The 19,863-nt window shown below is 46.0% G+C and overlaps 3 protein-coding genes across 3 annotated transcripts; 1 reads left to right on the top strand and 2 right to left on the bottom strand.

Annotated features, from left to right (window-relative positions):
* Positions 1 to 226: 226 nt before the first annotated feature.
* On the top strand, positions 227 to 7,374 carry LOC311338257 (netrin-4; the record flags this gene model as incomplete). Its single annotated transcript, XM_084463486.1, has 11 exons — positions 227 to 242; positions 1,962 to 2,461; positions 2,651 to 2,959; positions 4,083 to 4,209; positions 4,775 to 4,963; positions 5,252 to 5,468; positions 5,686 to 5,813; positions 5,899 to 5,967; positions 6,562 to 6,732; positions 7,012 to 7,132; positions 7,371 to 7,374. 11 exons carry the CDS (start codon positions 227 to 229, stop codon positions 7,372 to 7,374), a joined length of 1,851 nt encoding a protein of 616 aa, XP_084319612.1.
* A 390-nt stretch (positions 7,375 to 7,764) lies between these two features.
* Positions 7,765 to 11,083, bottom strand: chchd4a (coiled-coil-helix-coiled-coil-helix domain containing 4a). The gene is made up of 3 exons (XM_084464030.1): positions 10,934 to 11,083; positions 10,415 to 10,513; positions 7,765 to 9,149 (listed from the first exon to the last, which is right to left on the bottom strand). The coding sequence occupies exons 1-3, from the start codon at positions 10,953 to 10,955 to the stop codon at positions 8,809 to 8,811; spliced, it is 462 nt and encodes a 153-aa protein (XP_084320156.1). The 5' UTR covers positions 10,956 to 11,083; the 3' UTR covers positions 7,765 to 8,808.
* A 447-nt stretch (positions 11,084 to 11,530) lies between these two features.
* LOC311338625 (protein transport protein Sec61 subunit alpha) lies at positions 11,531 to 16,275 on the bottom strand. The gene is made up of 12 exons (XM_084463914.1): positions 16,128 to 16,275; positions 15,208 to 15,275; positions 15,020 to 15,085; positions 14,824 to 14,902; positions 14,460 to 14,591; positions 14,226 to 14,335; positions 13,947 to 14,100; positions 13,669 to 13,829; positions 13,335 to 13,532; positions 12,899 to 13,090; positions 12,736 to 12,812; positions 11,531 to 12,622 (listed from the first exon to the last, which is right to left on the bottom strand). Exons 1-12 carry the CDS (start codon positions 16,132 to 16,134, stop codon positions 12,436 to 12,438), a joined length of 1,431 nt encoding a protein of 476 aa, XP_084320040.1. The 5' UTR covers positions 16,135 to 16,275; the 3' UTR covers positions 11,531 to 12,435.
* Between the last annotated feature and the right edge of the window lie 3,588 nt (positions 16,276 to 19,863).

Below are 19,863 nucleotides of genomic sequence, written 5' to 3' on the forward strand. Positions count from 1 at the left end.
GGGATTATTCGTGGACTGATGCATGTGCACGTATTGAGGGTATTGCGCAATTGCCCGTTAAAGGAAATGCATTGGTCGTGAGGTCGATAAAGGCACATGATGCCAACACTCATGTTCTATGGCAAGTGTACACAATAAAGGAGACAGAGGAGAGTCCGTTCACTGCACGGAGGTTTGGAGTCGACTCCAGATGAAAGCGGTTCTCGTTTGGCTGTCTTTTGCGCTGATGCGCACCGGGGAAGGTAATGTGGATTCGGTTACTTTATTTGTTTAATGTTGATCAAACCATATTGAAATGATGGGATATTTATTTATCTATTAATGTTTGCTTTTGTTGTAGTGAATGTTTAAACGTCTAGCCTTTATCTTATCTTACCACGGTTAATAGGCCAATCGTGCTGTTAATCTGATAGCTTTATGGAGACCATTCTGTGAGTTTTAATGCAACGAGAGACTCTTCAAGCTCCCATGGGGAAAAGGTAGGACTCATAATCTAAAGGAAACAGTTGAATATCTGTTTTATTAAACATGTATTGTATGTATCTGTAAAGCTTTTGCTCCATGGCGGTAATACCAGACGTCGTAGCAAGCATGTAGGCTTACATATTTGATGTGGCACAACTGACGCACACACCCAGGGCCGGCTCTAGCCCTTTGGTAGCCCCAGGCGAGATTGAGTTTTGCGCCCCCCTTCCCATAGCAAGTGTTGTTAAGTGCCCTGTTAATTGACATTACTATACTAAACATCACTGAAGACACATTAACTGATTTACCTTTACTTTATTTAGCAGTTTTTTCACCCCATACTATACTACATTGCAATTTAACAATGTTATTTTAAATTATTTTAAATAACTTATTACACACTCAAATTCTGGTTTAAAGTATGGATGAACGCCATAAAGTGTAAAGGTGCTCATGTGAGGAATCTTAAAAAAAGCTAAATATGGCTCAAATATGATCTACCTCCATACATAAATTAAAGATGCTCAAGAATATTTAACATAAAATTAACTTTATTAACTGTAGAAATAAAACTGTGGAAGTAAAAATAAGCAAAAAGGGTCACCGCTAATGAATTGTATACAAAAATACTATGAAGGATGCTGAAGAATATTTAACAAATTATACGAGTTTAGACCTAGAAATCGAACAATTTGTTTGATAAGTAAATGTGTGGCTGAGGGGGCGCCCTAGGATGCTCATGTTTAATAAACATGTTTTATTTCGCTTGTTGTTCTAGTTCTATGATTAGTGGGAATTAAGGGCGCCACTAGAGGGAAGGCAAACGGCTAGTTCGCTTATAGCGATCGCCGGCCCTGCGCACACCCGAGAGACGATCCCTACCATCTCTACCTAGAACACACCCGGAGCTCTAGAATGATTCTCCTTGAAGACCTTTGTTCCTCTTCAGTCTCCTCTAGAAGGTCACCCCTAACCCTTCCCTACCCCTCCTCCAGGTGTCTGGGTCATAACCCTCCCTCCCCCCTCAGCCTCCAGGTGTCTGGGTCATAACCCTCCCCCCTCAGCCTCCAGGTGTGGGGTCATAACCCCCCCCCCCCCCCCCTCAGCCTCCAGGTGTCTGGGTCATAACCCCCCCCCCCCCCCCCTCAGCCTCCAGGTGTCTGGGTCCTAACCCTCCCCCCCCCTCAGCCTCCAGGTGTCTGGGTCCTAACCCCCCCCCCCCCCCCCTCAGCCTCCAGGTGTCTGGGTCATAACCCTCCCTCCCCCCTCAGCCTCCAGGTGTGGGGTCATAACCCTCCCCCCTCAGCCTCCAGGTGTCTGGGTCATAACCCTCCCCCCTCAGCCTCCAGGTGTCTGGGTCATAACCCTCCCCCCTCAGCCTCCAGGTGTCTGGGTCATAACCCTCCCCCCCCTCAGCCTCCAGGTGTCTGGGTCATAACCCTCCCTCCCCCCTCAGCCTCCAGGTGTCTGGGTCATAACCCTCCCTCCCTCCTCAGCCTCCAGGTGTGCGGGTCATGCCTGCAGTCCGCCCCTCGGGAACCTGGCCAGCGGCCGGACTCTGACCACCCTCACAGGCTGCTATGGAGACGCCCCCCACCTGCAGCGGCCATGCCCCTCGCGCCACCCAGGGGCCCTCCAGAGCCCGGGCCCCTGCCCCGAAGACCCCCATCCCCCCGCACACATGGCCGACGACCCCTTCTCCCACCCGGGTACCTGGTGGGCGTCGGGCGCAGTCCCTCCCCACGCTCAGCGGGATGAGATCCGCTTGGATCTAGAGACTCGCTTCTGCCTGTCCCATGTCGTCCTGCGGTTCCGCTCGCCACGGCCCAGGGCCTTGGCCGTCGAGCGCTCGGGGGACTTTGGACGAACCTGGGAGACCCTCAAACTGTTTGCCCACAACTGCAGCCTGGAGTTTGGTCTCCTGGACGATGTCACGGAGCCCGGGGCCCCTTGTACGTCCCGTTACAGCAAGGCTACGCCCTGCACCGGTGGGGAGGTGAGTGGACGCATCATGAGCCATGGAAGATTTTAAGACCATCGTAGACTGTTTGGTCATCCAGCAGATGCCTTTATCCAAAGGGAACATCCCTGAGGTGCAGGTAGGGGCCTCTTGCTCAAGGATGCTCGCAGGAAGGCTGCAGAAAAGGGGGATTGAGACTGGTGTGACTGGTTTCTCTGTGCCCAGGTGATAGTGCGGACCCTGAGCTCCAGCAGCATCACGGTGACCGACCCCTACAGCCCGGAGACCCTCGCCCGGCTCAGCATCACCAACCTCCGCGTCAGACTCCTCAAGGCTCAGACCTGCCCCGCCCCAGAGGAGTGGGGGAGACCATCCAACTCAACCCCAGTTGCCACGGCGACGCAGGATCCCGTCTCAGCACCCTACTACTCCATTTACACCCTGCTGGCCAGAGGAACCTGCCTGTGCCACGGCCACGCGGAGCACTGTGTGTCCCACAACGCGAGCCAGGGCGGGCTCCAGCAGAGCAACGTGGTGAGAAACCAAGGAACGAGTTGTTGTGATGGAGTAGAGGAGAAATACTCACAGTGTGTGTGTGTGTGTGTGTGTGTGTGTGTATGCGTGCGTGTGTGTCTGTCTTTTGGTTATTGCATTGGCACATGAACGCTTACAGGATTGACAACACAGGTGTGCAGATGTTTTCTCCAGCTGTGGAGCGTATGTGTAATACGTCTAATAATCCGACATAGCTCGCTGACCTACCGCATGTTTACAGCGGCCACGTGACGGTGATTTACGCCCCTTCCTGCCCGTTCCCTCTGTGGTTGTAACTAATGCCGCTTTTCCACCGACAGTACCAGCTCAACTCGACTCGACTCGCCTCGCCTCGACTCGGTTTGGTTCCAGGCACGTTGCGTTTCCATCTAAAAAAGTACGTCTTCAATGTGGGCGGGTCGTAGAAAAGAACCTCTCCAACATGGGCGGGTCGTCATTAGTTTTTAATCACAGGAGACACGATTCCCGGGAAATCTGAATCTGATCAAGACTATTTCCTGATTCCCGAGAAAGGTTATGATGGGAATTAAAATCAAATAAAAAGCGCAATGACTGCGTGTCTATTGTTGTCATACGGTAACGTTGATGGAGGCGAAACTCGAGCCCTGGGAAAGGAACGACACAAAAACGAAACAGCGAAACGCTGATCCTCCGGAGCCGGTCCGTGGACTCCAGCCACGCCGGACACACATAACCACGCCCGACACGCACAGCCTAACTCTAGCCCCATGAAAGGAGCGACACACACGGTGAAACGCTGATCAGTGTCCCCCTCGGGAGCGGGTCCGTGGACTCCAACCACGCCGGACACAACTTAACTTTGAGTGATTATTCCCGTTTACAGCCGCTGGCCAATCAGTTGCCAGCAGCCTGTTTACGTCACACAAAAGTACCTACTCCGCTCGCTTGGAACCTCGACGGAGGTAGTACTAAAAAAAGTACCCGGTACTAGGTACCGGGTACTTTTTGTTGCCAATGGAAACGCAAAAAAGGCGTGGCGAGTCGAGTCGAGTCGAGGCGGGTCGAGCTGGTACTGTCGGTGGAAAAGCGGCATAAGTGACTGGATGTTAGTGACCAGCGGCTGGGCTGTGCCCCCCCCCAGGTGGCTGGGAGGTGTGTGTGCAGTCACCACACCGCGGGGGACCACTGTGAGAGGTGCTCCCTGCTCTACAACGATCAGCCTTGGAGACCGGCCAATGGCAGCAGTGGAGCGGCCAACGCCTGTCAGAGTGAGTGGACCCTCACAGAGCTCACCCTCACAGAGCTCACCCTCACAGAGCTCACCCTCACAGAGCTCACACTCACAGAGCTCACCCTCACAGAGCTCACACTCACAGAGCTCACCCTCACAGAGCTCACCCTCACAGAGCTCACCCTCACAGAGCTCACACTCACTGCTCCGATCTGAACACGCTGCCTCTCAAAGTGGCAGTTGGTTGACTAATATGTCCTTTCTTTTTATTATTAACTACTATAATCTTATTTAGCAGATACTTTTTCATTAACAATAATAATAATAAAGGAACAGGTGGGTTTAAGCCTCACAAGGAGGGCTATAGGTAGACACTGTGGATAAAACGCTGAACCTTTTGGCTGGCCGTCAAACACCCTAGCCACTACACCCTTCTGCCCCTCTACTATTAGCAAACTGAGAGACCCGCAATGCTTAAAGTGGTAATGTTTGGTTGATGACTTCACTCGTGTAGCATCCAGATCACAGTACCCACGTGTGGAAGTGGCAGTCATAAGACATAACATGACCCGTGTCTTCTGTTGTGTCCTCTCCCCCCTCAGGATGCGAGTGCCACGGCCATGCGGACAGCTGCCACTTCTCCCAGCGGGCGTGGCTGTCCTCCGAAGGCACCAGCGGGGGCGTGTGTAACGACTGCCGCCACAACACCGCGGGGCGCCGGTGTCAGCGCTGTCGTCATGGTTACCACCGCCAACCGTCCCTGCCCCTGAACTCACCCCACGCGTGCATACGTAAGCGACGGCAGTCGGCAGTGATTGGGTGGCGTTCCTTTAGTCGGTCAGGGAGAAAGGGTTTTTGATTTGACTGATTTGATCAGACTTTTGAATGTTGTGTTGTCAAGCTATTAAGCATCAAGCTATTAACCTACAAGTTATTGTGATGGAGGACATAACGTACTGCTCTGGGAATCAGTTATTCAACGGCTCCCTCTGCAGGTGGTTATGTGCAACTGCACATGCTGACAGCAGCAGGGGCGCTGTTGATGAGTCGACGATGAGTCTTCCTTCCTTCTTCCTCAGGGTGCTGGTGTGACCCCCGGGGCTCTCTGTGGCCGCAGCACAGAGAGGAGGGGCCCTGGTGCAGCCCTAGAAGTGGTCAGTGTCCCTGCAAGGCTGGGGTGGGAGGTGTGAGCTGCAGCCAGTGTATGCCCGGACACTGGGGCCTGGGCGCGGCGGGCTGTCAGCCCTGCGTCTGCCCCCAGGCCTGCGACCCCAACACCGGCCAGTGCCTAGACAGGTGGAGCAAAGGCCTTTACTGATCGGCTATTAATGTCACTCTGCTCACAGAAGTCAACACTACTGTTCAACAAATATGTTCTCAAGATGTAGTTTGGTGTAAGAAAAAAAAGAGCAATCTGCTTACGACACGACGCATGTCATTCTAATACAGAATGAACGAAAAAAAAAGTATAAAAAATAATAGTTGATCATATGTATCTTTTGTATTATAGCAGCTATGCAGACAATCAGATTGTCAACGTACCCATTGGAGGAAGAATCCCTGATTTTGAGCCTATGTTCACCCACGAAGGGGAGGCGGGGTGGCCCAAGGACCTGGCCGTCTCCGCCCTGCGCTCCACAGGTAACCCTGCCGCTCCGGGGGTCTGGTAGAGCAGGTATGATGGCGCTATGAGTCATTGTTGTAATGTCCTGATTGTCCCTCACAGGGAAGTGTACCTGTAAGCAGAGGAAGCTGAGGAGTCTGTCTGACCTCTGTAAAGCCAAACACGACTATGGTAAGGAGCGTGACTATGAACCAGGGATGTTGATGATTAACCATTAATCAATTAATTGCTTAAGTTAAGAATTCAACTGTTTCAAAATGTCTTAATCGACAATGTATGTTTTATGTACAATTTCTTAAAAGGTGGGTTTGCTTTGGTTTTCCTTGTTGTCTTGAAATGGCAGTAATTGTGCCCCATTTGGACGTTGTTACGTTTACTATTCAAGGACAGGCAGAGGAGTGCAGCCATTTTGGGCGAGAGGCTCATTGTTTGTTATTCGGTTTGCTGATATTGTTAGTGCTGTGTGTTTCACATAACTCATGTGGCACTGGAATAGTTTAAATAATAGCTAATAATAATAGTTTAAATAAAACTCAAACATTAATAAAACTTAAAATGGACATTGTCTTGTATCTTTATTAATTATTAATGATTAATTATTAATTAATTATTAATGATAACTTGATTGAGTGTTAATGTTTTCAACTATTGGTCCAGGGAAATGCATGCGATTTGCAACCCTAAACATACCAGGAGTTGGGAAATAACTTCTAAGTAACTCCCCATGTATCTTGTTGTCTGTGCGCTGTGTGTGTCTCACTGCAGTGATCAGGATCAGTGTGCTGTCCGCCCATGACAAGGGCAGCCATGCAGAGGTGCAGGTCAAGGTGCGCAAGGTCCTGCGTTCTGGACAGGTGCCTCTGTCTCTGGGGACCGTCAGTGTCTACCCTCTCACCTGGACCAGTCGCGGCTGCACCTGTCCCATCCTCAACCCAGGTAGGTCCACTACGCCGGTGAACTGATCATGTGATCTACCATGTGACAGCAATGTGTTGGGAGACTGCTGTCCAATCGACGTTGGCAGTGATGTCAGTCTTTATGGTACAACCTTATGGTGTATATATGGTCTATTGAGTTTTTAAAGCAAAGCATATGCCCTGCGGGTGTGGACACATTCTAGCTATGTTCTGTGTTATTTGACATAGAACAAACTACTTGTTTGTATATATCACAAAAGCACCTTTGACTATGACGACGACTGCATCCCTTCTCCAGGTATGGATTATCTTCTGGCTGGCCCGGAGGACCCCGCGACTGGCCGATTACTAGTCACTTTGCAGAGTGTGGTGGCACTCTGGACACCCAGACTAGGCTTGAACCTAGCAAAGGGCCTCAGGCATGAATGTCCATGACCCACAGTCCTAAACCATACACAAAGATGAGGGTTGTCAACATGGTCATACGGAATCAGTGGACAATACAGGGATGAAAAACAAGTGGGCACTAAGCACTGGTCGCTTTGTTTGGATCTACTTCCACCTTTGGTTGCTGGTACTGGGTGTATCTTTGAAAGTCCCTGCCTATTACCAGGCTGTGTGAAGTGAGAATATGTAACTCTCCTAATGTATCTCTAGGTAAAGCATGATATTAACACAGGGCAGAGGAGGACGAGATCCAACCGGCTTTGGAGTGGATTGTGATACAGTGGCCAGCTGTTTGTCAGCCTGCTGCAGGCTTTATATGAGGGCGTGCGGAAACCTCTTATATTAAAGGGTGGATGCAGAACATTTTTCAGACGTAGTTAAATTGAGATTTGGATGTAAAATAACTAATAAACTTTTTCTATGTTTTTGGAATACAGTGAATTATTCAAGTGGGGAAGAGAGGGGAAATGTTATTTGGATCTCTTACGAACACATGAGGCTGTTATAATTAATGAATTTACTTTTAACCTGTCAGATTTCCATTTCCTTGGATCCCTTCAAGTTTGAGGCATGCAGCACAAGAAAATAAAGTTGTTGGCAGATGTTGGTCAATTTAAGTTTAATGTGGATTACATATAAAAGAACTGTGTTGTCCATTAAGGCGTGAATGACAGGTAATTCAATGGTTACCCTTTCTGAGTCTCATCCATACATTCCCAGAAAATAAACTTGTAATGTGCAATACATTAGGGCATTTATATTGAGCCATGATGACTTCACAATGCTTTCTAGGTGACCATCAATGTTGCAGAAACATAGGACACAGCATTGTTTGATAATGTTGTGGCAAAGGGGTTGGGCTACAAGTGCAGGAAGATACCAGTGAGACACTGAATATTCCACAGAAAATTGTTTGGTAATTTCATGGCCAAATGACACACGTCACTAATTCAAAATCTGAAATTCACCCGGTTACACATCAGTACTCATCACAAAAAACCTTCATTTGAATGGTTCTCAATTCAGACATGGACAATATTTTCCCAAACAGTTCTTGTTGCCCAAAAAGGTTCAGTAGACTTTGGTCTGTTCAGATGGAACGTGAATTAAACTTTACAGTGAAGCATGTCAACAACGAACTCAACGGTTCAGAAATGCACAATTATGCAAAAACCGGACAACAGTAAAGATTCCACAAGTATATTAAGACTCATGGGACGATGGGCCAAGCGTCATATTAAACATCTAGTGGAAAGCAGGAGCACATGGATAATTAACACACAATGGACAAGAAACTCATCAACTGATTGAAGTATTGACAAAGACATCAAAATAAATTGTCATTGATCTTTTTTTTTTCCTGTAACTGTTTCAATGTAAAACGTATAACCGCGTGACCTTTAAGAACTGAACAGACAAAGCCATCTACGATAAAACCACTCCACTGGTCTTGGTGTTGCATTGCCAGCTCCACTGTAGGGTTCATTTAGTATCCATCAATCCTGGTCACGTGTTTCTTCTTCTGAACCAGACGACATGTCTGGACGTGTTGCACCACAGACACACCGCTGTCGCCTCTCTGGAGAGTGGTCTCTGCCAGACGTCGTACAGAGATAAGAGGGGGGCCGTGGCGGGGGAGGGGCTCTTCTTAGCTGGCGTTCTGTCCTTCTGAAGGTGCTTCACTGTCAGAGGAGGGGGCAGACTGGGATGCGGAGGCAGGAGGAGTAGAGTCAGTAGTAGGGGCGGGGCCCGACTGCCCCTGGGGGGGGTTGCTTTCACCGTCTTCTTCTTGGGGGTAGAGCTCCGGGTACCTCTGCATGCACTCCTGCATGCTACGGAAGTTTTCTATGCACTCGGAGCCCTTCACCTCCTCCTTACTATAGTGGAAACAGGAGAACGCCTCCTTGAACTGGGAACCACAGGGCCCACTGGCCATGCCCCCGAGACACGGGCAGTTCCAGTTCACGTCTCCATTTGGCAGGATCAAGCCTAGGGGAAAGATGTGCGATGGGCGAAAAAGAACAACCGTGTTAAACCACCCAGCTGTCCTAAAGGGCTGCGCAGATCCGTCTGCCGTCTCCTCTCTCTTATTATTGAACAAGCTTACAAGGTATGTTGGATTTATTGGGTTGTTTAACACGCCTGCCGTTTATTGCGAGTTTAAGTTTGTGTGTGTCGTCCATGTGTCCCTATTTTAATGTTTTGCGTTATCATTAATAAGCGAATTATTTATTTAAAACATGATCAATGTAAGCACATTGGGTTTATATTTTTCTACTTTTGTTGGTAGGACCACACGAGTCTCATGCAGGCCTTTATTAATCTGTACCCTATATGTTTTAAAACATAGGATCCGATCCGTCTTCCATCTCCTCTCCCGCTGTCAACCAAAGAGCGCTATCATCTGTACTGTCAACCATCTCGGCCCCATTCATTGTGACCTGCCCCCATTCAGAACTTAAGGCGTGTTCATGGTCCTGGTGATAACGACGGCTCGCCAGTGATGACGCTTACGCGTGTTCCCGACAGCGACCGTTCATGTGCACTGCGTTGGGAATCTAAAAGTTATTCACAGCAGGTTTTTTTTTTATCTGATGAAAAACAGTCAGAGCTAAACAGAACTTTTGCATCCCTTTATTTCCTTGTAGCCTAACTTAGTAGAATCAGTTTCAAGTTTGCATGCCTTTATTTCCTTGTAGCCTATCACCTACTATCCTTTTGCTTTTATTTATGAGAAGTACATTGTATTGCCACTGTATGGAAGGCTACACTTGCCCTTATCTAGAGCTGGTTTACCAGCACACAACGTTTAAAACTGAGCAAAGTCGATGCCAACAGACGGTAACAACGTCAATCAATAGTAAAGTCACTAGTAAATCATACATCACCTACTGGGCAACTCTGTTAACAAAATCTGGCCGCCGTTGCCTAACAGAAGTAGAATCATAAGTGCGTCATGAGGTGTCGTTCACGAAAACTTTACGACGTCGCGAAAATGTTTTCCCCATAATTCCGAGCGATGTGAGTCGTGCATTTTTCTTCCGCTGATTTGATAACGCGTCAAATCATCGGAAGTGTATCGGTGGAAAAGGATGTACTTTTTAATTTGGAGTTAGTTTATTCAATTGCAGCAAAATCACCTATAAATATACGAGGAAATATAGTGTTGGAGCACAATGTTGTTTTAGGGGTGAATTCCCCTTTAAATCGCAAATAAACAAATGATCAGCAAAGGGAGCATCAGTTATTCATACCTTGCTCTTCATACGGGTCGTTGGGGTCATCTGCGATCAGCTCAGCGTTGCTTGGCGCCTCATGGTCCTCCTTGGTCACAAAGATGATGCGATCTTTGCCTGGGGGATAATATATTGTCAATACGGTTCTTTGGAGTATAAGATAATATTATCAGGACACGTCCCGTGATGTCGTCTCTAAAGGAATGACTTCCTGAAGTATGAAGTATAATTAAATGCCATGACGTGTACTTGAGTCAAGCAACAAATTCAGAGACCTATTCCTGGGCCAGTGTGGACCGGAAGGTGAGCAGAGCCTACCCCCTGATCCATGCACTATAACGAGCTAATGAAGCTGGTTGGTTTGTGTTTTTATTACAATCAACATGGTCGATAGTCCTCCTACAAGACAGGGGAACACAAAACTTCGCTTCCCCTCGGCCCACTTTGCAGACCAGACAACGTTACATACCACCAGCATGGAGGCGCCTCAATGACATTCAGCTCTGAAATGAATGAAACCCACTCAGATCACGTTACCTTCTTCTCTGCAGTACGACATCCCGGTGACTATCAATGTCCTGCGACACTCTTCTGCAGGAGCCGATGCTTTCGTGGGCTACTTTGTCAATTAAAGTCGTTACATTGGTTAGCCACTCAGTTCTTAGACAACTGCTACCCTTCTGACCTGTCAACGCGACTGAATCGGGTCGCGCAAGATTGACGTCACGGGATCTGACGTCAGCGGTACATACAGCCAATGGGATGGGACTATGTACAGCCACCAAGGGAACATAAAGGAACATTGTAGTATATACTATAGTATAGTATATAAGTATGTATTTTATAACTTACGTATTTTCGTCATAGAGAAGTTCAACTTTGGACTCAAAACATTAGATATTTGAATACAGACATACAGACCAATAATTTATATTAAACCATGTTGCACATTATTGGCTCCATAAGCACAATGAGGATGCGTGCTGGGATATTTTTGACCCCCATTATAGGAGTTAAAAGCAGTAAGTTTGATGGGTTTGATAAAGCTGAACTCAACTAAATGAATGGAATAGGAAGCACAAAAGAGTTTAACCTGTGCACTGAATATGGAACCAAAAAGACACACGTCGTTTGAAAAAAACTTTTTTTCTTTTAATAACAATTATGTCTGGTAGAGAAAGTAAAAACAAAAATGAACCCCCCTTTCATCCTTACCAAACCCACCCTCAGCCAGCCATATCTGGGCAGTATTGTGCGGCGAATCTGTCAGAATAGAAGAGCATGACGACACAGACAAACATCCCTTTAGGACCCAGAGACAACCAGCAAGCGGTGTGCCCCTGTTTAAGATCGGCCCGATAATAAACATAGTCCATTGTTTCTTTAAAACATACAAATACAAAGGTAAAATATAAATTGCTAGAAGCCAGCGTAGAGATTCCAATAAAAACCATCCCAGGTATGCTCTACAAGTGGTAGCTTTACTTGGCGTTTACGTTCCTCGAAGAAATCTCAGGCTTGGCTTCTGATGACCTGAAATGAGTGTGACATGGCTTCTGTTCACTTCCTCCCACAAAATGTCCAAGTTCAGTGCTTTACGATATGACTCTGCACTCCATTCACATGGTGTAACCGTCGTGAGCGTTCATTTAACGAGCTGCAATGAACGACCCCTGAGGCCAGTCTGTGACACTACCTCTCGCATATGTGCTTTAGGCATTCTTCAGCATGGGAAGACCGTGGGGGACTCAAGGCAGCCTGTAGACGGATGAACATCGGGAACAATACAGAATAAACACAACGTTATGCCGGACCTTGGAACGGAAAAACGCCACCCAGCCATCTTCTCCAGTTGGAACGCTCCTGTACCCTTGAAGGACACCACGGAGAAGAGACTTGATGGAGAAAAGAAAAAGGCAGAATCCCGGGTTCTGAATCTCTCTTTTTTTTTATGATGATGATTGTATTGCATAAAAGCAAAATAAAAACTGATAAAAAGGAAGAGTTTGCTGTGTGTCTGTCTGGTCGATGGGTGTTTTCTAGAAGAACAGTCCTCCCATGCTTCCCATTTCACTCTGTTCCTTGACGAAGATCTCAAAGTACTGATATATGATGGTCACAGCCAAGAGGATACCCGTGCCGGACCCGATGGCCCCCAGGAAGTCGGCCATGACTGACAGACCTCCTATGCACAGGCCCCCGAAGGCAGCAGCCGTGGGAATGTACCTAGAAAGAGAAATCCAAATAGATACTCACGGTACTGGCAGGGAGTTCAAATGCAAAAAGTAATAATAAGAGACCTTAGGAGACAGTTTCTATGCTTAATCGTTTTCTGTTACCTGTTGAGTTCATGCACCATGGAGGTCTCTCTGTGGCCCCTCATGACCATCTGCTGCTCCTTAAGCTGCTTAGCCACCTGGGACACACACACCATTATAATCTCATAAAAAGCAAGTGTTTGCACTGCTTTAATGCACTTAAAACAAACTCAATGACTCTTACATCTTTGGCAGAGGACCCCGAGACCTCAATCCAGGTCTTGGAGAAGAAGGCACAGGATCCCAGCATGAAGACGATGTAGATGGTAGCGTGAACCGGGTCGTCCAGGACCGAACCAAACGACTCCGGGGGTGAAAGGAAGTAGCACAGACCCCCTACCGGGTAAGCTCGCGCCGGGCCACCAGTCGAGGTGTCCTACACAGGGAGACAATTTGTGAGGCTTGGAAACGTTGGGAACCCTACACTCCTGCAGCCAATCCCGTCAGAAACATGGGAAACAAATGCACCTCCCAGTTCAACAGTCAGTAAACCACCAACATACGTTCTGCCCATTCCTGTGTTTGGTCTATAATAATATAAGGTCCAGACATCAAGCAACATATGCAACATACTGCCGGTCGGAGAGATTGGAAAACATCAAAAACCAGTGTATACTTACAGACCAGGTACCTAGAAGGTTGACCAAGAAGTTCCCACTAAAGCGCGTGGAGAGCATCTGGGAGATGACGTAAAGGTTGGAGACCAGCGCAGACTGCAGGATGATGGGGATGTTGGAGGTGTAGAACAGCTTGATGGGGTAGGTGTTGTACTGACCACGGTAGCGGGCCGACTTGATGGGCAGGTCTACCCTGAAGCCCTGAATTACAAACACAGCAAAGGATTGGTTCTACTTCACCTATTGACCTTAAGAGAACTTTTATTCATGCATAATTTATTTGAAAAGGTATATAATGGTGTATAATGCATGAAGACGGCTTGAGTGACACACAAACCTGGAAGTATATGACTACAGCAAACACGAAGACGGTGGCGATGAGGTTCATAAGGTTGGGCAGGTTCTGCCTGTAGAAGGCCTCCCTCAAGGCTCGGACCTTGTCAGTGCGGGTGGCCAGCAGATGAAACAGAGCGATGATGGCACCCTCAAACTCGGTGCCTAAAAAAATATATATACTGTATATTAGAGAAAGACCAGTACAATAACGCAGCAGACTTTCTATGTGTTCCAGTTGAGAACAAGGATATGGACGATTCGTTTCTCCTTCGGGCGTACCTCTGCCAGTGTTGACCGTGGTGGGGCTGAACGCCTTCCACACGATGGTCTCACAGATGTTGGTGGCGATGAAGAGGGAGATCCCAGAGCCCAGGCCATAGCCCTTCTGCAGCAGCTCATCCAGAAGCAGGACGATCAGACCGGCCACAAACAGCTGTCACAGTCAGGAGCACAAGGTCAGGCGGTTACATTCAACATCAACAATATCAAAGTCCCCACACCTCGGTCAGGATATTTTTACATTCCGATAGAAGGGCAGTAGTCTGAGTGTTTATTCACCTGGATGATGATGACCAAGCAAATGCCAGCGCCCATCTCAGAAGGGTCTCCGTACATGCCCGTCATCACATAAACGATGGCCTGTCCGATGGTGATGATCATACCAAACACTGGAACAATAAATGAATTGATGTCACTTAAATCCCAAACAGCATTGAAACGGGTCATTTATACTACCGAGATGGTAATTCAGGATTCAGAGGAAGGTGGCAGAGAGGCAGTAAGAAGGCGTACATTTCTGAGCTCCGTTGAAGAGGGCCCTGTCCTTCGGGGTGTCCCCCACCTCTATGATCTTAGCTCCAGCCAGCAGCTGCATGATCAGTCCCGAGGTGACGATGGGCGAGATACCCAGCTCCATCAGAGTACCTGTGTGCCACAACATCGTCAGTATACACGGTGGAATCCCTATCAACTCACTGTTCCTGAGAATAATTATTTCTGTGCTCAGCGCCTCCATGCTATTTGATATGGTTGCTGCCACAAATTCGATCCTATCCGTTTGTTGGAATATGCATACGACTGTGCAAGGATTTGACATGGAGATATAGCCCGGTACCAAGGAGACCACCCCTTAGATAAGGGTGAGGAGGTCATTCACCTCTGTTGGAAGCCAGGATTACTCTCATCCAGTAGAAGGGATCGGCTGAATCTGACGACATGATGCCAAACAGTGGGATCTGATGGGACAGCATGGAACACAATCCTGAGCAATGTGTATTCATTTGGACCGTTGACAACATCAAAGACATATTCAATGTTGATTGAATGTTAAAAAAATGTATGGGGGTACCAACCTGGCAGCACACAAGAAAGATGAAGAGGGTGATGGCTGTCCATAGTACCTTTTCTCTGAATTGAATCTGTAGAATTATAAGAATCAGAAAAGGTGTAACTACCATGACCTTCAGATTATATTAAACACATTAAAAAAACAGTAAGAAGTAGTTTGAAATGACATCTAAATAGTATAAATGAGTCCTACCTTTCTTTCTGGTTTCTGGATCTCAGGCAGCACCGCGCAGAACGGCTTGATTACTTCCAAAAATTTGACTGCAGAAAAAAAATGCAATTAAATTAAAAAAGAACAGACCAGTATTCAATTCGGAAATCGTGTACTGAGTTTAACAGTAACAACAAAGCAAAGAACCGCTACATTTTAAACAACGACGAGTTGGATGTTTCTCGTCATCCTAAACTTGTCCCCAGAGGCTACGTCATCATTGTATGTAGCATACCTGTCAGTCAAAGCAAGAAGTTTCGTTTATTTAATCTGTAGCTGAGATTTGTTCGATTTTATAAATTTGAAAAAAGTATTTAAAAGATCCAGAACTTATTGTAATAATAACCGGATAAAGACGTGCCTGTCAATCTGTGAGATTGACTGACAGAAAGGGGTTCAGGGCAGGCAGGTCTTTATTTATTCCACTTCTCGGTTTGTTCTCCGCCACTAACAAAATGATTCCTCTGAAGATATGCGTCCTTACAGTAGTAGTACTACAGTACAATTAAATACAAACTGGAAGGACACAATGAATTACATTTAAAAGGCTGCTAACGTTAACTACCCTGAGCTACAATATTACATATTGTTGGTCAATAACGTCACAGCATGTTCTACTTTATAATTCACTCTGAACTACAACATGATATCTCACTATTTGGACGGTTAATGAACACTTTTTTTTTTGCAAAGCCCAATTTTAGAAACGTTAAGTTGGTAGCAGCAGCTAGCGTCAGCTAGCAGCTAGATGGCTGTAGAGGCACAGCAGGCTGTACTCTGCAAGCTAGCAACAGCAAGCTAACATGCTAAAGAGATATATCGTGCAATAATAGTCCAATAACACGATCCGTACGTGTTTTTCGTGCACGAATGCATGTGCAGAGATCCAAACGACTACTCACTCCCCATGATGTCCTTGATCCTGTCCCCGTTGTGTTCCCGGTGCCACTGTGAACGGTCAGCGGTGTGTGTGTGTGGCACCGTGCAGCCAAAAGAAGGACCGGGAGGGAGAGACACGTCACCACTGAGCCGCTGCTACACGTCAGTAGTGTGGTGTAGTGTAGTGTAGTCAGTGGTGTAGTGTAGTGTAGTCAGTGGTGTGGTGTGGTGTAGTCAGTGGTGTGGTGTAGTGTAGCGTCTCCAACGCTCGCTGCAGCCAGGCAGCGCTGACGCGGTCCCAGGGCACAGCTGTTGCCTTCACGTTCACATACTTTACTTGACACATACACACTTAGTTATTCATACACACTTAGTTATTCATACATACTTAGTTATTCATACACACTTAGTTATTCATACACACTTAGTTCTTTAGACTTTTTTTGTGCATTGATGGAAAATTGTATTTGCCTATATGCCAAGTTGTTCTATATATTATTCTATTTAATATGCAAACATACATTTATGTTTGCATATTTTGTACTTGCATATATATGTTTTCTAATAAAGCAATACGAATCTGAATGTTTTGTCTAAGAGGGCGAGTCTTTCCAACGATTTACATTTTCAGTGATTATTCGTTCCATTTTCTCAAATAAAATCACACCGTTAGAGATAAATGTATGGGGAAGTAGAATAAGAGAAGTGTACCAGATTAGTCATCCGTGACCCGTCGACTCCTATACATTGACGTAAAGGCCCAGACCTGCTATTACAGCAACGGCCCGTTAATTGTAGTCGATAACATAATGATACAGACAATACGTTTTAATGTAAGCCTGGCTATAAGGCCCTTTTGGCTGACATATCACCTTCAGAATCCGAGATTCTGTGGTCATTACTAACAACAACATGATTGAGCGCTCAGTTTGTAATGCGATTTCATAAATATAGATAAAGTTTAGGTTTATTTTCACCAAGTTAAGGAAACCACCATAGGATAACAGGCCTATGTTTAGAATGCCTAAACTAGTTAACGCTGCTGCCACGGTGTTGCTTTGAGCTGCGTTTATTTTAACAGTAATATTATCGGCCACAAGGGTTCAGTGTTGTTCTAATAATAAAAAATAAAAATGATGAGTCTGCTTGCCACGTTTGACGGAATTTAGTGTGAAAATTATACTTATATGTCCATGGTGCACATGTGTTAGACATGGTTGAATAGAAAGAGCTTGAGAGAGAGAGAGAGAGAGAGAGAGAGAGAGAGAGAGAGAGAGAGAGAGAGAGAGAGAGAGAGAGAGAGAGAGGAGGAGAGGAGATACCTTATGATGTAAATTGGGATTTACATCATATTATTTACATCAATTATCACTAACATGATAATTGAAACATAATTATAATGTTAGGATTAATAAAGATGATATTTTCAATTCAAAATTGTTTTGAATTGAATTGTTTTGTACTCTGGTCTATGAACAATGAAATTATCAAACAACTTGTAAAAAACAGAGCAGACACGTTGAGACACAAAATTTGTCGTTTCAGGGTTCTTGTCACATTCCTTGTTTGGTCATGTTTTCCATCCTTTAAGCCTGTAGGTCGCAGGGAGATGTAGCAGGCTTCTTCCTGTAGTGTAGATAAATCAATGCTGTGAGTGACATAGAGGAGCGCGTTCGCTACGCTAGTTTATATAATATTAATTATATATCTGCTTTCACATAGTGGTGTCCCATTTCATAGGGAGAGATCTTCACACTCACTTCCTTCTTTGAGGGGACTTTACTGTGGAGGGAAATCAAAGCAAGTGTTCTCGTCAAGGGGAGAGATTGGGCCTTAGTATCATTTCCTCTACAGATTCTTATCACAATACAAACATGTTCTTATCAGAATGAGACATTTTTGGGCTGTTTAAGATGTATATCTTTTTTTTTTTGGAGTAGCAGCATATTTGAACTACTATTACTACTGGTGATTTCAGGAATTGTCCCTGTTGTGTATGGAGAGCTGCAGTGAGACTACTAGAAGGTTATGTTATCCTATTGGTTGTTCCCTTTGGCCCTCTAAGTACTGTCTGCCTTCACAACAAAGCTGTAGTGTCCTTTGGGCTCTATTAGTGATCTCTGATATACCCGGCCTACAATATATCATTGTTTCACAAAGTAGATGCACTTATGCATAATCAATATTAAATACTATATGATGACTGACTATGAATAATAAGTGTGAATAATGAATAAATCTGTGCTGTTATGTCTTGTTTCTATGATGTATCTTGTATTAAGTGACGAGTCACCATCACCCACAGTAACAAAAGATTGAATAGATTGGAATGTTGTTCTAAGCATAGTAGTATAAGTACTGAATACTTTAGAGTGGTAGTACGTAGTATGTATATACATATACATACATATCACCACACATAGGCATGCAGCATGCACGCACACACACACACACACACACACACACACACACACACACACACACACACACACACACACACACACACACACACACACACAGGCCTGCTGTTGGACAAGATGTAAGAAAGATGTTACCAACTGAGCTCTGGAATTACAGTCAGCTGTGGCAAGCGCTTTCACACATCAGACCATGGACCCTCTCCACACTGAACTCCATCTGCTACCAGCCAGTGTTGCAACTAGGACATACACAACACAAACCACACAACATTTGGAGTAGGGTGAGGGGCTATGTAATATGTGAAGAGGGGAGGGGTCCTATGGATCCCAATGTGAAGCCCAATCGGGGCACCTTACCAGGCCATGCCACATGAAGACTATGAGGTGTGGGAAGGACATATGGGAACCTCTTGATGCATGGGATATGGGTATGTGGATGAATCGGCTATTCAGTAATTGTTGTTGTTCACTTGATGAGCAAATACTCACACAGAATCTCACCCAGGCCGGGATGAGCGTGAGTATGAGTAGGTGTGAGTCACTCTGTCACAGGAGCACAGATGGTCCAAAACTGGAGCACTGTTGACTTTACTGTAACTGTACTGCAAGTCAAATCACTGGTGGCAACAGACAATGATAAAACAATATGCGCTTCAAGACAAGTTGCAGATCCCAATGTTTAATTGGTCAAAAAGCTGTGGATTAAATAACTAAAGGCTAAAACACAGTGGAATTCCTGATAAAAAAAGTCACTCTCTCGAATGGTTGTGGTAAATTTACTCAACTGAATAACTGAACAGTGGTCCTCATTTCAAATCAGTTGCTTGTCTATTTCTCTCTCTCTGTCTCTCTCTCTGTCTCTCTCTCTCTCTCTCTCTCTCTCTCTCTCTCTCTCTCTGGCTCCGGCCCCTGTTTGAAACTGTGCCATGTGCCAATAGTGTACATCGAGCTCCCCGCTGCCAACACACTCGCTTATCAAGAGACATTTCCCAATGACTTGGTGACCAAAACCCATTTAATCCTGGGCTAAGTTGCTGCTATATAATGTATTGTCTGTAAAATAAGTGGATGATCTTTCACACATTACCTTTGGGGTGCATCCAACACTAGGAGCTGGTCAACTGGTGGAGTGTTTGTCCCCCTGGCTCTTCAGTATGGTAATTAGGGCCTCAGTGTGCACTGGTTTTACAGGCCTGTTTCAGTGAGCCCAGAGCAGACCACGGAGCAATTATGCAACATGCTAATTACGTCTTGTCTCGTTTCCCCCTCTGTGGACTTCTTCCTCTAACTGAACATGCTGTGCATGCAACATGCAAAGAATTGTTTATGAATTACTTTT

Source organism: Micromesistius poutassou, assembly GCF_964030765.1.
Source record: "Micromesistius poutassou genome assembly, chromosome: 2".
NCBI lineage: Eukaryota > Metazoa > Chordata > Actinopteri > Gadiformes > Gadidae > Micromesistius > Micromesistius poutassou.

Bases quoted from the DNA above. Each gene is read 5' to 3' on its own strand.
- LOC311338625 (XM_084463914.1), bottom strand. The intron at 14,903-15,019 runs GTTGGTACCCCC...CTGTCCCATCAG, and splicing joins TCTTTCTTGTGTGCTGCCAG to ATCCCACTGTTTGGCATCAT. The intron at 12,813-12,898 runs GTAAGAGTCATT...TGTGTGTCCCAG, and splicing joins CGGGGTCCTCTGCCAAAGAT to GTGGCTAAGCAGCTTAAGGA.
- chchd4a (XM_084464030.1), bottom strand. From the start codon at position 10,955: ATGTCGTACTGCAGAGAAGAAG. The intron at 10,514-10,933 runs GTAACGTGATCT...ATTATCCCCCAG, and splicing joins GTCGTACTGCAGAGAAGAAG to GCAAAGATCGCATCATCTTT. The intron at 9,150-10,414 runs GTATGAATAACT...TCTTTCCCCTAG, and splicing joins CGACCCGTATGAAGAGCAAG to GCTTGATCCTGCCAAATGGA.